At 41.1% G+C, this 17,468-nt stretch overlaps 1 protein-coding gene across 4 annotated transcripts in view; it reads right to left on the reverse strand.

Annotated features, from left to right (window-relative positions):
- The window catches only part of tln2a (talin 2a), a 111,583-nt gene that overhangs the window by 14,615 nt on the left and 79,500 nt on the right, over nucleotides 1-17,468 (reverse strand). For all 4 annotated transcript variants that reach the window (XM_037789235.1, XM_037789226.1, XM_037789206.1 and 1 more), the window contains 23 exons: nucleotides 16,109-16,237; nucleotides 15,066-15,179; nucleotides 14,676-14,789; nucleotides 14,007-14,141; nucleotides 13,421-13,549; nucleotides 13,106-13,208; nucleotides 12,059-12,267; nucleotides 10,762-10,881; nucleotides 10,062-10,259; nucleotides 9,798-9,937; nucleotides 9,363-9,456; nucleotides 9,124-9,213; nucleotides 8,874-8,996; nucleotides 8,635-8,778; nucleotides 7,234-7,395; nucleotides 6,780-6,920; nucleotides 6,456-6,637; nucleotides 4,904-5,036; nucleotides 4,243-4,344; nucleotides 3,345-3,515; nucleotides 3,000-3,146; nucleotides 762-863; nucleotides 219-338 (listed from right to left, as the gene is read on the reverse strand). In XM_037789235.1, coding sequence (XP_037645163.1) covers nucleotides 219-338; nucleotides 762-863; nucleotides 3,000-3,146; nucleotides 3,345-3,515; nucleotides 4,243-4,344; nucleotides 4,904-5,036; nucleotides 6,456-6,637; nucleotides 6,780-6,920; nucleotides 7,234-7,395; nucleotides 8,635-8,778; nucleotides 8,874-8,996; nucleotides 9,124-9,213; nucleotides 9,363-9,456; nucleotides 9,798-9,937; nucleotides 10,062-10,259; nucleotides 10,762-10,881; nucleotides 12,059-12,267; nucleotides 13,106-13,208; nucleotides 13,421-13,549; nucleotides 14,007-14,141; nucleotides 14,676-14,789; nucleotides 15,066-15,179; nucleotides 16,109-16,237 — 3,102 coding nt within the window. The remainder of the gene's footprint in view (nucleotides 1-218; nucleotides 339-761; nucleotides 864-2,999; nucleotides 3,147-3,344; nucleotides 3,516-4,242; nucleotides 4,345-4,903; nucleotides 5,037-6,455; nucleotides 6,638-6,779; nucleotides 6,921-7,233; nucleotides 7,396-8,634; nucleotides 8,779-8,873; nucleotides 8,997-9,123; nucleotides 9,214-9,362; nucleotides 9,457-9,797; nucleotides 9,938-10,061; nucleotides 10,260-10,761; nucleotides 10,882-12,058; nucleotides 12,268-13,105; nucleotides 13,209-13,420; nucleotides 13,550-14,006; nucleotides 14,142-14,675; nucleotides 14,790-15,065; nucleotides 15,180-16,108; nucleotides 16,238-17,468) is intronic.

Below are 17,468 nucleotides of genomic sequence, written 5' to 3' on the forward strand. Positions count from 1 at the left end.
CAGAGAACACGGTACAATACAAATGAACTGCAATTTTCATGCAAAAATAAGACATCCAATTTAGATAAAAATAAAATAGTGCACTGTAAATGTGCTAATTGTTCACGTACCATTTATGTATACACATGCAGATATAAGTGTTAAAAATATAAATCTGCCACACTGATGTAGCATGTAGTGTAATGGGGAAGACAATGTGACACCCAGGCCATCCTCACCTCCTCTGGCTCAGCTGTGTAGGCAGCCAGTCGTCCCTGAACGGCCAGCTGGCTGTAGTCCACGGTGACCTGAGAGGCCAGGCCTCCCAGCTCATCTGGACATGTCACTGATTTGGTCATCTGAGGGATAAACACACACCGACTGTCAGTCCAAACTGAAACACGCATGTTTACTTCACTTCCTCTCTGGGCTCCTTGTTAATAAACTCTACAGGAGGGCGCTGCCGGTACAATAATAATGTGCTTTATTATATAGTGTTCCATTTAAACACAGTATACGTGAAACAAAGCAGGTGGTAATGAACCAAAATTTGTGCTCCATTTAACCCAGAAGACATTTTACCTGAGGCTGTGTGTGTATAAAGAGACATTTACACTTCTACCAACTGCTGTGACAGATAAACCACATTTTGATGTTCTAGTTTATTATACACAGGTTGGTTTCATATTTTTTTTCCATCTAATCAACAATAATTTATTCCCAAGTCACGGTCACATTTCCAAAACAGTCTAACAATGTAAACAGTTATTTTGAGGGCTTACCATTTCTTGAGCGGTGACAGCAATGGCTTTAGAGTGTTTCACCATACTGGTCTGGTAATCTACAAATGAGCCCTCGGGTTCAGGCGGAGTGCCTTCATCCAGCTAAGGAAACACACATAAACACACACACACGGTTAAAACGGCACTTCAATTTTCATTTCACGCATGATTGGTTCGTCCTTCACAAAAAGGTACAAACATCTTCAGACATGAAGACAATCAATCATTCAGCTCTTAAGTTGCAGTGACATGTTCAATCTAATCTACCCTTCAATTAGAATAATTCTGCCAGGTGCGCAGGCATCATCACTTCATCTGCAAACCAACATTAATGCAATTTTACATTCAAATAAACACTCGTAATGAATGATAAACACTCATTATAAATTATCCACCGAATCCACTCTGTAATTACAGCTTTAAAATAGCATCAAAAACATTTGATCAGCTTGCAGTGCATACATTATGTTTCTGGCATTTCCGCTAAATTAGACAGGCGTCGTGGTAAAACTGAGGAGGCGAGAGAGAGATGAGGCCATGTGGGGAAAGCGTGCTGGTGCCGAAGTGAATCTACAATATCACAAGTACATGATGTTCGCTTAACCCGACCGAGTGAGATAACGCATTCGAATCTGCGGTCTTGAGTAAGTGACTAAAAGTTCAGCAGAAAAAGCCTTTAATTCATTTCTGTGACCATTATGTCGATGGATTATCTGAGAGGATTATCTCCTTTTAATCAACTACTGACATGCACACACGCAGACAAAACACACACATGCTCGTCATGCAGAGAAAAAATGAACCACTTTCATTAATTATTCCTGACGTCCCACACACAGGTGACGCAGAGATGCTGCTGTTCCCTCTGGTGACCCACACCTGAGGCACTTTTTCACTCCTGCGATAAGTCTCACTCAGAGAGGCGAGGAGGGATGTAATTAGTTGATGCTATTCTGTCTGTACTGGAGATAAAAGGCTTTTTCTTGCTTCACACCTTATGTGTTTGCCAATAGTTTGACTGTTAATTGGAAAGATGATCTAAAGGCCAAACACTGGCTGAGAGCGGCTGTGTTGACAGTCAATTTCCCTCCGTTTCGACGGCTTGTGATTTGAATTAATATGCTAATCGGTGACTTTTTATGGTTGCAATCAAGACGTTACACACAGGAAAAGGAAATCGTGAGTAAAAAAAAAGAAGAAAATCTAAATTAGAAAATGATGGTTGCTTTCCTGCCAGTTCCCCCCCCCCTGTACTCACTATCAACTTTAACCAGTTTATTCCACTTGTTTCCTCAGCACTATTTTGGCTCTTTCCATTGTGACCTTTGCCAAAACAAGATATCTTCCGCTTTGCAATTTTGCCAACTCATTCAGATTATGCTGAAATGGCGATGTGATGTGTATTCGCAGGCAGCCACACTTGTCCTCACTTCATTTCAGTAATCGGTGCAGTAAGATGTGGAAAACAAAGCTTTTCTGCTTAATCTACTTCAGTTGGATGTGTGGATGGAGGCGATGACGGTGACGTCTGTAGCTGTTCTTAAATCTTTTTAACCCATTTGTGCCCCCAACTGAAATTTTTTATTTCCTGAAGTGTTCCCTGGGCTTGACTACAAGCATAAATGTGAAGAAACATTTTTATATTCGGTCAAACTGTTTGGCTGGAACGTGAGTTTTTCTTATCATACTAGTATTTGGGCACATGGGATTACTGTTTTTGCAATAGACTCCATTATATTTTAGGACAGTAGTCCCATTTGCCCAAATACTAGATATAGTATGATAAGAAAATGTCTGTATCTCAGAAACTACAAGGAGCAAAATAAAGTATTTCCCATCTATTAACTCATAACAAGTTGAATATTAAAGATATGCACACAAATGCAAGGTAAAAAAATATTTAATATGGAAAACATTTAAAAAACACAATGTTAGCGTTTGTCCTCATTGATGGATAAAAGTGTAATTTTTCATGTGAAAATTCAAAGTTGTCCTGTTAGATACTTGCCCAAAGTATGTCCGTACCAAGTTTCAAGGCTTTTGACTAAACATTTTATCATTTTTCCTTATCATACTAAATACAGTCTTTGGGCACAAATAAGTTAAAGAACCAGACAGTGTGAATTCATTTGACCAATCACAATCTTGGTACCCTAATAGCCATGTTCCAGTGTGTGCCCTAAACCCAAGCATCAAACATTCTGTGAGACACACCGTGACACACCCAGCAGCACCCACCTTGGCCATGGCCTCTGCGATGGACTCCACCATTCCTCCCACCATTCCCACTTCACTGGCAGCCTCGTTCAGCGTCACCATGATGTCATCAACCGCCTCCTTCATGAGCTGGGCTGCCTCTGCTATGGCATCATGGGTATGGGATGCCTGTGAGGTGTGACATAAGGACACTTGTATATTATATATTAGTAGGATTATTGTTATGCACCAAAACAGCAAGGCAAATTCCTTATATCTGAAAACTTACTTGGCAATAAACCTGATTCTGATTAAATAAGACTGTCTCGATAATCCCTTCAGGGCTGGAGCAGCAACATATAAGAAAGAGCTAAATAGCAGTAGTACCTTTGGGTTTCCTCCACCCTCCTTGGCAGCGTAGAGCATCTGCAGGGCAGACTCAGCCAGGGTCTTAGTTTGGTCCAGGAAAGTCATCTGTTGCTGGTGGTCCCTCAGCTTGGACGTCACGCCCACGGAGGCCTTGATCAGCGGTTCAAAGTAACGGGCCAACTGGGTCACCTGAGGCAAAGGGTGAATGCTTTTAATGAGGTCTGTGAGAACTCATCGATTTCAGCAAATGCTACATCAGAGATAATTTAAAGAGAGCATTTAGAGATATCTACTGTTTGAAGAAAGGCCATTTTCAAAGGAATCCCTTGATCTGAAAATGGGTTCTCTGGGTACCCACGAGTCTCCCCTTTACAGAGATGCCCACTTTATGATAATAACATGCAGTTTGGGGCAAGTCATAGTCAAGTCAGCACACTGACACACTGACAGCTGTTGTTGCCTGTTGGACTTGAGTTTGCCATGTTATGATTTGAGCATATTTTTTTATGCTAAATGCAGTACCTGTGAGGGTTTCTGGACAATATTTGTCATTGTTTTGTGTTGTTAATTGATTTCCAATAATAAATATATACATACATTTGTAACAAAAGCAAGCATATTTGTCCATAAGAGTATTAAATACTTGACAAATCTCCCTTCAAGGTACATTTTGAACAGATAAAAAATGTGCGATTAATCATGGATAGTCATGTGATTAATTGCGATTTCACATTTTAATCGATTGACAGCCCTAATAATAATACTATGGTAAGATATTGATAGAGATATTGCTGTGATAATGATCACAATTCTAATTTTGTCCAGACAACTCACTCCCAACATGAGGAAATGTGTTATTCTGCTACCCATTAAAAAAAGTATTTAGGTAAAGTAATTAACTTCCTGCCCTATATACCTTATGTCCTAGTTGGGAAGCTTCGCCTCTGGCAGCGGTGGAAACGGGGTCAATTAAGTAGCCAATTTCCTGCACGGTGGACGTCAGCTGCTCTTGTAGCGCCTAAAGAGAGGAAATAAAAAGAAATTAGTTTTTGTCTTTATGTGAAACAGAGGTACATTCAAATTAGTCAGCTGCTTAAAGCACTAAGCAGGGAACTAAACAAGTGATATAAACTGCTCTGTGACCAGATCTGTATTAAAATATACCAATCCCAGGTTTAGAGGCAGAAAGGTCCAGTGGGATCTAAACTGCACTGCAGGTCTGCTACTAGAGAGATCAATAAAAACACTGGTTTGCGATGTATAAAGTTTTTTTAATGATATTGAATTCCTGATTTCTGTCTAAGGAGGTGTTTGTGACCTAGAACAGACAGAAACCTAATTAAAACCACCAATTATAGATCCATAATTTAACATAGAGACACAAAAAGCAACACAGGAACTAGATCAAGAAAAAACAATCTGACTGTAAAACTGACAGAGGAAAACAAAAAAAAGAAAAGTGAGCGACAGAGATAAACAACCAGACAAGGACAAGCAAATAGAGACAAATGCAAACAGAGAAAGATAGCGGTAGTTGTCTGTGGAAAATGTCAAGTTATTTTCTGATGGTTGCTTACCTCCAGTGAGATGTCGTCCCTGCTGGCTAAGTTCTGGCTGACTGCTGCCAGAGAGGCCTGCTCAATGTCCCGGATACATTTGTTGATGTTATCAATTGACGAGTCGCACTCCCGCTGGCCCGGGGCCTTGTCCCTGGAAATAAAACGGGAACAGGAAAAGAAGAGAAAGCAATAAAATGTTTGGAAACAGAAATGAGAAAAACGTTGAAGGATGATGTATGGGGGGAATAACAGGACAGAGAGGGCGACAAAGAAAGGAAAAAGAGAAATATTGGAAGAGAGAAAAGCGGTGCAAATGTTAACATAACTAACACTTATTAAAACACAGACAGGTTTCAGGATGTCTCTTTAACATCTACTCTACTGGCTCCCTCATCTCATTGCTGCTCAGGTCACACAGCTGAAATGTGGCCTGCAGGGACTAGTTGCTACACAGGGAGATCAAGCTGGGCAGCCAAATTAGCTTTGAAGCCCCTGAGCGGTCTGGGGCTCCAGCCACATGGGCAAAATAACTTCAGTTAAACATCCATTTCCATGCATGAGGGCACGCTGAAAGTACAAGTAAAATAAGACCTCACCTTTGCGTGTAATGAGTCTAACAAAGTTATGAGGTTGGCTCGTGCAGGATGGTGTCCATTCCTATTTGTGTTCTTTGGCACCGCGGTGCATCACTGAATGCTATTAAAAGGCCCGGGCCAAACTCCCAGTACTCAATTCGCAGTCTAAAAAGGAAGACTGTGATAAGGGCATCATAATTGGAGATGCTAAGCTGGCTGCGTGTGAATGCTGACGTGCCGATGTTCTGAGCCAAGCTGGAACCTTAAAATGCAGCGCGTTGTTTGACACTGGGAATTAGTTCCTCATGGGCATCAGTTTTGCTCTGATCAAGGTCAGGTACAAAAGGTGTGAAAGAGGAGATTAAACATTTAAGCTGTGGCGGTAAAAGAACAACCATTTGTCACGGCATGGTACAGCGTTTGGGCATCCTTTTTTTCAAGGACGCCGCATTAGTCTCGTAGGCGTTTTATAGAGCAATGTATGAAAACTTGAATGAATCAAAACTTAATTATAATTTTGCACCTCCCATAATCCCTTTTGTGCATCCAGAAATAACCACAATCACTGCAGGGAAACAGAGTACAGCGGTGTAAAGACGGGGTAAAGGATCAAAATAATTATGTTTTGGTGACTTCATGGAGTTTACGCTGGTTGCTTGGCAACCTCAAGGCGACAAGACTTCAGGAAGTCACTGCTCTTGGCCGAGAAATAACATGTTTTTAAAATTATTTTTTTGGTGCAGGTTAAACAAACAACATAGAGCTGATTAGTGAGTATTAAAGGTGCTGGTAGTTAGATTTTTGTGCAAAACTAAGCTAAACGGCTGCTGGCAGTAACTTCATATTTACCGTAGTGACATAACGGTGGTATTGATTAAGAAATTTCCCAAAATGTTGGATTATTCCAAGTTTGACCTCACGATACTGTATTTTACCACCCATCCCTTTCTTTAGCGTCCCATTTGTTACATGAGAGTAAATTTCCGCTCACTAACCGGATGGCTGTGATGAGACTCTTGATGGAGTCGGACACGGTGCGAGAGTGACCAGCCAGGACAGACCAGGTGGGCGGGTCTTTGGGGTTGATAACCAATGAGCGTGCGGTCTTGAGCAGGTAGGTGGAGCTGTCAAGCATGGAGCGCGCTGATTGAAGGATGGGCTCCTGTGCCGCAAAGCCCTACAGAAAAACAGAGAATGCATTTATTACAATATCCTGTGTTTTTTCCAGCATATGCCACTATGTGCTATAAAACTTCTATTGATCTAATGATACATGTAATTGCTGCAATGAATACTACAAACACTAACGTGGCCCATACCTCGTGGCTGATTTGAGCAGGGACGGTGGCAAACTCTGGGTTGGAAGCAAATGTTGTCAGGTTTTCAACGGCCTCGATTAGCGGAGCTGTGGCGACTCGACACTTGCCCCTGTTCTCATCTGAGAAATCACCATCTAAAGCCTAGACAGTGAGAGGAATATGAAATTGCATGAAAACAAATCTGATTAAACTCGAGTGCCTATTAAGTTGTCTAACAGAGGAGTCAAGAATTAAACAAATCATTGGCAGATGTTTGATACAAACTATTTGTGTGAACAAATATGAGCTGATGTGAATCACACGTCTCAGAATCCACTCAACAGAGGATTCATCAAAATCCTCCCACATCAATCACAAAGCACATTACTGTCAAAGCTAAATCCACATCTACGCTGTGGTGAGCCAATAAGGGGACGGAGCCAACCTTTTGACGAGACTGGCAAAGAAATCCTACCTTGATGGTTTTGACCAAGTTGGCGGTGCTGTTGGCCACCTCCTTGGCAGACTGGACAAAGTGCCTCTTGGCAACTGGGTTGGTCGTCTTGGAGGAAGCCAGGCGGCAGGCGTTGCACAGTGCCGAGGTGTGCTTAGCGACAATGGTGGCTGAAGATAGCACCTGCCACATTATAAAAACACAATGTTAAACAGATTTTATATAAATAATAGCCGTATGAAGTCCAGCGTTTGCACCACCTACATTTCTATCTACTAAAAGGTGTTTACTACTGCACTAGCATGCACCTCCCCTGAAAAGTCCAGTGTGTAGGATTTGGTGGCATCTAGTGGTGTGGCTGCAATCTGCAACCACACCACTGCCCCTCCGTACAGTACCCCTCCGCTCACTCCCCCCTTTACAAGACTGCGGTAACGTGAGCCTCTGAGTGCAAAACCATGGTAACGCCGTTCTCCTCACTCAGAGGCCATCCTTACCATAATAACACTACTTTAGGAGCAACGAAAATCAGACGGTAGCTGGCGGTACCATGGTTTTGCACTCTGCAGCTCACATTAGCACAGTTTCACGAGCGTGTCGGGAAACTACGGCGGCCTTCTGGCAACGTAAAAATGCAAAAGTCTCTCTCTAGAGCCAGTGTTTGGTTTGATCAACGTGGCGGACTCCGTGAAGAGGACCCGCTCCCTATGTAGACGAAACGAAAACACAGTAATTCTTAGTTTCAGGTGATTATACACTAAAGAAAACATAGTTATGAATATTATATTCCATTTCTGCCAATAGATCCTCTGAAATGTTACACACTGTTCCTTTAAACTTCTGACTGGTGAGCTGGAAAGTGACTTAATGTAAGAACGCTGTGGGGGGCGTATAATTAGGCAAAAAACTGTTGGTCTTCCACAAAGAATGTTTTTGAAGAAAGTAGTGATAATGAGGTAAATATTGGACTTTCAGACCTGCAGTGAAGGCATCTGGCTACACAGCTGAACACTTCTGCAACAGCTATTTGCATAAAATATACAATCTTGAGGCTATAAAAAGATAGCTATTCCATTTAACACAAGAGGTGGGCCTCGTTTAGGTGTAAAATGTCCAATGATGTGTATATAATGTCAGCGTGAGGAAAGGATTCAGGGATATTTTTATACAACACCAACATGAGGAAATCTGCAGGTACTCTGAGCAATAAAACAACCAATAATCACAGCCGTATAAAGTTCTTTTAACACTCATCCATGTAACACTCTGACCTGAAAATAAATCAAACTGTGACACATCTCCGCAGAAAAGCTAAGGTACCCATCTGATCATACTGCAAACACCTAATCCTGTTATAATGTGGATCAGACTGACAGGTTTTTGGATGATTGCTATACAGAGAATATAGTGAAGTGCATGTACCTGGGAGGGACTGCTATCTGGGTCTACAAGGTTCTGACAGGCCATCTGGATTGCCTGGTTGGCTTTGGCAAACTGGATGGGATCCACCAACCCCTGGTGTCCTGCCTGACTGTTGGGATCAGACACACCCACCAGGTAGGAGGCCTGTGGAAGAAAAAACAAACTCCCGCCATCAGCATGCACCAGCATTGCGGCAATATGATGTAATAGCTCCTGTACTGCAAGAGTTGTTTCTGTACCTGTCCCGCAGCTTCAGTGAGGCCACACAGGGCTTTCGAGGCTGATCCTACACAGTCTCCAAATGACGGCACATCTCCAGTCTTGCAGTTCTGAGAAATACCTGCCATAGACTCTCCCAGGACCTGGACAGAACAAAGGAGCAAGACCGGCGGAACAAAGAGAGAAGAAATGCTTAGGATGCTAAGCTCTGTGTGTGTGTGCAGAGTGCCTCGGTGTTTGATCACTAGGCTGTTTGATTTGCAGGCATACCTTGGAGTTCTCCATCACACTCTCGATGCAGTCGAAGTAGGACAGGTCACTGACCGGCTCGTTGGGATTGTCCAGCATTCCTCTGACAGCCTGGGAGATGAACGACACATGAGGCAGTTAGTAAAAATGTCCTTGTGTACTACTACCATTGTAAATAAACCCTAAATTATAACCCCCATCAGTGCTCTGTTGACATGATTGCTGATTGTTTGTTCACAAGGTTGTAAAGTTCTGTTTACCTCCAACTCTCTCAGGGCGTTGTCACACTCATTCTGGCCAGGAGCCTGCTGTGTACACAGCGTGATCAGCTGGTTAATGCTGTCGGTCACTGCTCTGAAACAAACAAACAAACAAACAAGCAGAAAAAAATAAATAAATCACACCCTAGTCATTGAAGGTGAAATCAGTGTTTGAGACTATGGAGGCTTTGACACGTGTGAGCACATTTACAGGAGTTTTGCGTGTGTTAACAACCCTTGATTACATCTGTATGCCTGCGTTTGTGTGTGCAAGCTTATGCAGTTCATCAGATTTTGTTTTAAAAGCTGATGGAGTGTTCCCTATTATATAGGGAATATTAAGAATTTCAATCAGGCTGCATCTTAAAAATTTTAACAGAGAATACCTAGCACATCTAAGCATTAAAAATGTGTAGATGTGGCTTGTTGTGGTACCTTGCAGCAGCAGCTAGCAGGTTCTTGGCATTTGCTGCTGCTGGGTCCACAGAGAGACTCTTAGCTGCCAGCAGCAGCTTGCTAGAAGCCATGGAGATATTCTTCAAGTTACCAATCACCTGCACCTGGTCGTCCTTTTTCTAAAATGACACAGAACATCATCAAACCCACATCAACGTGAACATACGCTTTAGAAAAGTGCTTCTGCTGTCTCAACTGAATGAAAAATTCGCTGTTAGAGCCCTTTCTAAAGACAATACCGACCTGAGTGTGCCCGGCCATCTCTATACCAGCATCCAGGAACTCATCAAAGTCTTCGCTGAACTTTCCAGAGGCCACTGCCAGCTGGCTGCTGGAACCTCTGGAGGCATGGACCACATCGCCTGCCGACTGGTTCAGCTCTGCTGCTGTTTGGTTCAGCTCGCACTGGGCCTCCTGGAAGGACTTGGAGGCTGGAGGGATCTGAACGGAGGACACAGAGGAGTTCATGATGAAATAAAGACATTTAACTGTAGTTTAAAAAACAGCTACATATCAGTTACACATAGGTGTGACCACAGCCACAATGTCAGTTTATTGTAAACCGTGGATGAGCACTCAGTGATTTAAGATAAAATTGAAAAAATGCAACAATTCAAAAACTGCCATATCTTATCCCTGTTGAAATGGTTGCAATAATGCTGTGTATAATAATGAGTGTGTCTGTGACACTTTCCCTATTTGTATACTAGTGATAAAACGTTAGTATTCTTGTTTCATCCTGTCAGGCTGTGACCTACGTAACTGAACAATGCTCTTGAAAATAGCTAAAAATAGTGAAATAACGCACAAAACTTTTCTATCTCCACTTTTAACTTGTATGCGTCATTAATCGTGATACATTCCTCAAGGGTCCTTTTTGCTGTGGGGCATTTAAAGACGCACATGATGCTAATTTTGCTGGTGAGTCACAAACCAAACTCACAGTTTCAATCAGCAGCTTCTTGCTGGCCTCCCCGATGCTCTTGAGAGCCATGTCCACATCCTTCTGGCCAGGCAGACAGTTGACGCAGTTATTCAGGGAGTGAGACACAGCCTTGGCCACCTGAAACACACAGCAGGTTCACAGTAGACCGGGTTAGAGGGTGTTATCTATACACAACAACCAGGCTGAGCTAGAAATCTGAATAAGCAAGGGAGTCTTGCAGAATAATTGATATCACCATTTTGCATTTTTTTTATCTTTTGTCTTTGAAGAATATCAACCAAATGTGTGTGTGTCCTCTTTGGTGGTGCAACATATCACAAACGGGGTTGTCACATCACAGAGGCCAAAACAGAAGCACATGACAACATGAAAGGGACCATAGTGAAGCAAAGAAGAGCCAGTAAGTTAAAAAAGCAGCACAGGCTTCTTAACTTAACCTTACATCTCATAGCTATTTCAAATGATAAAGGAGTATTATATTATGTGTATTATGTTATATTTTTTTCTCGAAGTTGCTATTTAGAAACATATAATTTTGTGGAGAAAATATGAGGAGGACAAGACGTAAATAATTAAGGCACTTCGCCTATAAATATGCCACCAGGTTTATTAAAGGAGTCCCTTGCTACATTTGACAGGTGTTCTCTTTCATGTATTCCTGAGCAGATGTAGACATTCATCTGGCTCCGATTTGTCCGTAAGAAAATATTCAGCAAAATATATTGAGCAAAGAAAGAAGTGCGGTTGGGCAAAAGCTGACTTTCCTTTCAAGTTTACAGGCTGCATTTTTAATTTTCTTACAAATAAACAGCATCTGTTTAGCCACCTTAAAAAGTCGAATTACGTCCATGTAAAACATGAAATGTTTAGCATCGTTAAACTTTCCGTTTCAGTCTAAATTCACACTAATCCAATAGTTCCAAGTTAAAACAGTGTGTTTGCAGTGTAATTAATTAAAAATGTAACTACAATAATAAAACATTCAAGAAAAACACAACTTAAAATTTCCTTAAATGAACTATTGGAGGATGGAGATGATGAGGTTAAAGCAACTGAAGAATCAAATACAAGTTATAAGTGTATTTTTGTTTCAACAACCTGCAGAATTTTGCAGAATTGCCTTTGCAGTGATATTTGATGGTGTTTATCGCTTTAAGGTACTGGCGCTATAGTCTGACAGAAATATGAAGGTCTGAGCCTTCCAGCCTGCAGCATCAAGAGTCACCCGCTGTGTTAGAAAGGACAGACAAGAAGATTAGACTCCGTACCCCCGAGCAATCCTGAACCATCTCACCTGCGCCAGCCTCTGCTGACTCTCAGCGTCTCCGGGGGAAATCAGCGCCTGCTTGGCCTCATGAATGAGAAGCGCCGAGCCCTCCATGACGTCACGAGCGGAGTCCAACATGGCAGCAGCGGCCTTGGGGTCTGTGGTGGAGGCAGCGACGCCGCGGGCCGCCTGGGCCAGCGTCCTCAGAGCCTGAGCTGTCTCCCTGGCTGCTATTCCTACACACAGGATCAGAGGGAACAGAAAGCACATCTACTATCAGGAAAGTATCTCAGAGACGTCATGGATCATTTTATGACAAGATGATGTCACTATCATGTACTCATTTTAAAATCCTAAACACTGACATCGTATTTCAGCAGACAAAATGTAATTTTGTCCAAGAGGGTGTTTGCCTCACAGGCAGAAACCAAAAACAAATATCTCATGAGACATTTGACATCTAATTTACAACACATCAGTTGAATGGGATAAAACAAATGTAATGAAGCCATATTATATGTAGCAGTTAACAAGATCACTTAAGGAAAGTAAAGCAGGTTCCAGCTGATACGAGTATTTCTCCTCAGGTTCTATGGAAAACCATGTGCTGTATTTCAACCAAGGACACTATAAAAGGGAATGAAAAGTCTTTGGAAAACACATTTTTACAACTGAAGAGAACAGAGATAGCTAAAGGTTACCCTACTGCATCAAACAAAGCAGCCTATTTAGTGCATTATGTGAGATCAGGGTAAAAATATTAACAGACTTTTGACACTGTGTATTGGGTAATTGGATTATTCAATCACACCTAAAGTAGTTCAAATATAACAAAGTCATGTGAAAAAGAGAAAGATGCTTGCAGTGTGTACTGCAAAGAAAAAGATACTGGCAGCTAAATAGATGAACTTACAGTCAATGAAAGTGTTTGTGCCATTGACCGCATATTTATCCCTTTAAATATGAGATCAAGGATCTTCTATTAAACTTGGTGGATAGAGGTGATTACATGACCGCTCCTCGGTAGAGGCTCAAGTACATTTTTGAAGCAGTCAGTGTGTCAGCAGTACCAACCTGTGTAGTGTTCATTTCCTTGTGCAGCACAGGTGAGCAGCTGAGCCATGGAGGATCCCACCGACTTAGAGGTGCTGCCCAGATCCTGAGCACACTTCTCCAACTAAAGCAGAGATAACATAAAACAGCAGCTTTATATGTAAGTAATTAAAAACTAAGTATAAACCCATTAGACCCTGCTTCAGGCATGAGATGCTTTTAGTAAATAGCTTATGTATAACTTGATTCAACTTAATGCAACCGCCTCTTTTCATGTTTCGTTTGGAAGAATGAATCCTGAGTAAATCTTATGGGTCTAAAAAAAACATCTCTTACTGATTCTCCAGGTAGTGGTTTCAGTTGGGCATTAACAGCAACCAGCATGGCGTCTTGCAGCTCACTTCTCAGGGTCTGGATGGCAGTGAGCGCAGAGTCGATCTCCATGGGGCCGCAGGCTTCATGAGCCTAGACAATAAAGGGAGTCTGTTGTCACTCACAATTCACACAGTTACAGGGGTTATTACTTGTGTTTTGCACTTGCAAGTAGTGATGCTTTAACAAAAAAAATATTTTATTGTCAGCTTCGGCTGGTTATAAACTCAAACAATTGCTATACACAAAACATACACTTGCTGCACTCGAGGAAAATGCATCAAAATAGGTCACACAGGTCAACTAATGTGCAATTTAAAAGCCTCCCCTACAGCAGTTTACGCTTCAGTGCATCCAATGTCGAGTAAGCAGTACAAAAATAACTCTACAACTCTCAACAAGTTGACAATGTGATTTTAACCAAGAAGCAGGCACAGTGTCCGTCTGGAATGATCCAAGTGTATTAGGTTTGTTTTTACATGTATTTGCATGTAAAATGCAGTGACTTCCTGCATGCACTGCCACATATGCGAGTGCGTCTATACTGTACCTTCTGTGCAGACGTCCTCAGCTCAGCCAGGCAGGTGGCCAGGTTCTTGGCACACTGACCCAGTTGCATGGCTGCAGCCTGATCTGTCACCGTGGGAACGGATGACTTGGCCGAAGTCACCATCTTACTACCAGGCTGGAAAAGAAAAAAAGAGAAAGAATAATTCAATAAAATATGTTTTCTCTGGGAGCAGTAAGGAGCTGCTTAGAAAAATAAATGTTGCCCCGGGCAACAACAAGGAACAAAGGTTAAGTAGGTGTTGGTATTTGTGGAGAAACCACGCTCCTACATCAGCTCTGTAACTGCAACTGAGGCATTAAACATACACACCACTGCTTCTTTAACTGCCTGCTTACATCAAAAAGAGGTTACAGGCCTATTTTCAATGGATCCCCACAAGGCAGAACACTATTTATACTCTGTTCAGCCTGGTTCCCAATGTAGGACTGAAGTTACTCAATGTGAGTATGTGGACATAAAGTTTTAATAATCTCCCCTCCAGCAAAGGTGAGAAATGGTAATGCCATATTATGTATGTGTGTGTGTGTGTGTGTGTGTGTGTGTGTGTGTGTGTGTGTGTGTGTGTGTGTGTGTGTGTGTGTGTGTGTGTGTGCGTGTGTGTGTGTGCGTGTGTGTGCGTGTGTGTGTGTGTGTGTGTGTGTACTGTACCTGTAAGAAGTTCTGGCTGGCAATGATGAGTGCTAGTTGTGCACTGAGGTCCTCTGGTCTGGCCTGACTGCCGCGCACCCCCTGGACGAGTTGTGGGATGTGGTCCGCCACTGCCTATACACACACACACACACAACACACACACATGCATATACACAGGCTTAAATACAGTCAAAATGAAGACTTCACGGTTTAATAAAAGCCTCAGCATAAAACATTCTATTATACTATTCTATATATCATCAAGCAAGCAATTTGTATGTACACATTACAATGACATTACAGCAAGGATATGAAAAATATTATGAAGTTAACAATTTAAATGCTTCATTAAAAGGAGGAAAACTGAAACAAACCAAAAAGTGAGTGACTGTCAGCATTGATTCTCACCTTGCAGCTCTGCACCAGCTGCTGGTGAGCAGCAGTGTTCTGGTTGGAGGCGGCAGCATTTTGAGCAGCAGCGATGGTCTGCGTTGCTGCAGCGGCAGCTTGCTTGGCAGCATTCTGAGGAATACGAAGACCCATAAATACATCCACATGTAAAATATGGTTAAACAGTAGCTCTGTGTCTGTCTCTGTATCAGTCTGTCCCTCAAGTGTCCATTTAAAGCAAAGACTTTAATTTGTGCTTTTGAATCTGGATTGTTCTCCTGTCGAGTTTGTGGTATAAGAGACTTAAAATTACTGTCCTGGTGTTTTTATACATGGGTTTGTTTTTCTTTTCCTTTATTTCCAAAATGTCTCTCTACAAGATGATAAACTGACTCTGTCAATGTACGCAGCGTGAAATTATCAAAACAGCAGCATATTGTAATGCATTTGAGTGTAAATAAAGCATAAATAGAAGTTTGGGCCTCAAGTTTTCAAGTTCAATTTAAGGTCTTACACCTTGTTTATACAAAACTAATAAATTATTGAAGTTAATAAAAACTCTAACATTACTACAATCATTAATTACATTACGCATACAACTGCACATCATAACAAACTATAAAAGGACAAGGAACTTGTTAAGCATGTAAAATTCATAAACCCTGTTAATGAGTTCAATATTTTAGTTTGAAGAGAAATTGAGCTGTGAGTCAAATAAGCCTGAGGCAAATGAGCCCCATTCGATCCATTTTGATGATAGATCACTCTCTTTCCTCTAGGACAATTTAAAAAGAGCAACAACAAACCAAAACCTGTCTACAAACCCTGACATTTAATGGTGAGAGATATGCTGATGAAATCAACATCTAATACTCGCTGATCTTTTACTAACAGATGGGGATATGGTATCCTAATATTTGGTGCTTTAGAGATGGTGACATTTAGGATTGGTCTTGGTGTTGACGTCATGTGTTATTGTAAATATTTTCAGATTCCTCCTCCTGAAGTAGCCATTTTGTGTTGGTACAAAGTGTGGTAGAGGTTAAGCCGGCATCACTCACCTCCAGTCTGTTAATCAGTTTCTTCTTAATGGCGTTCTGAGCAGCAGCGTTGGTGGCCACACGCAGCCCCTCCGCAGCCTCCCTCAGTCTTTGCTGCTGGTCCTCGTTCTCTGGATACGCCGCCGCACCCTGAGAACACAAACAAACACACACACACACAAACACAGATCAACAAATGCAAGATGACAGGTGAGCAGGATGAGGAAACAGCTGGCAAGACAAGATAAATAAATAAATAAATATAGTAATAATAATTTATTAAAATCGTAAATATGATAATTTATTAAAATAGTAAATATAATAATACTAACTTATTAAAACAATAAATATAGTACTAACAATTTATTAAAATAATGAATAAAGTAATAATTCATTAAAATAATACATATACTAATAATTTATTAAAATAATAAATATAGTAATAAAAATTCATTAAAATAATAAAAAAAGGAATAACAATTTATTAAAATAATAAATATAGTACTAAGAACTCATTAAAATAATAAATATAGCAATAACAATTTATTAAAATAATAAATAAAGGCTGAATGATCTGTTCACGATACTCCCTGACTTTCAACTATCTTTAAAAAAAGGATTTTTTTTTTTTTTTAAAGAAATATCTTTCCTGAATAAACATGTTAGCACTCATCACATCACAAATACCTCCTAAGACGAGCAGCAGACACACCGACACAACAGCCAGCAGTACATAAGTCACAAGTCTGTGTGAAAATGACGCAGATTTAAATCACTGCACTCAAACTCAGCTGCAGCTCGTCTTCATCACTTCTTTGTTGATGGCTAAATGTCAAGAGATGTTGTTTATTCATATTAACAAGCAGCTCTTTCTATCTTCCTGTTTATGACTCCAGCGGTGCAAGTTAACTGGGCTCAGTGGGGACCAGTATCAGGGCACCTCAGTGTCTCCTGTTGTTGGAGAGAAAGCTAAGCCTGCTGTCATTAGGTTCATTAACTGGGAACTCGGTAGCTTCACCTGCAGCTACACAGAGAGGTGAGGACAATATTTTCATTGTCAATTAATCTGTTGATTATTTGTTTGGTCTATAAAGTGTCATAAAATGGTGAAAAATGTCGAATAGTGTTTCCCAAAGCCCAAGATGACGTCCTCAAATATCTTGTTTTGTCCACAACTCAAAGATATTCAGTTTTCTGTCATAGAGGAGCAAAGAAACCAGAAAATATTCACATTTAAGAAGCTGGAATCAGAGAATTTTTACTTTTCTTTCTTAAAAAATGACTCAAACGGATTAATCGATTATCGAAATAGTTGCCGATGAATATAATAGTTGACAACTAATCAATTTATCATTGCAGCTTTAGTGTCAGTAACGTTAAA

Source organism: Sebastes umbrosus, chromosome 2 (genome assembly GCF_015220745.1).
Source record: "Sebastes umbrosus isolate fSebUmb1 chromosome 2, fSebUmb1.pri, whole genome shotgun sequence".
Lineage (NCBI taxonomy): Eukaryota > Metazoa > Chordata > Actinopteri > Perciformes > Sebastidae > Sebastes > Sebastes umbrosus.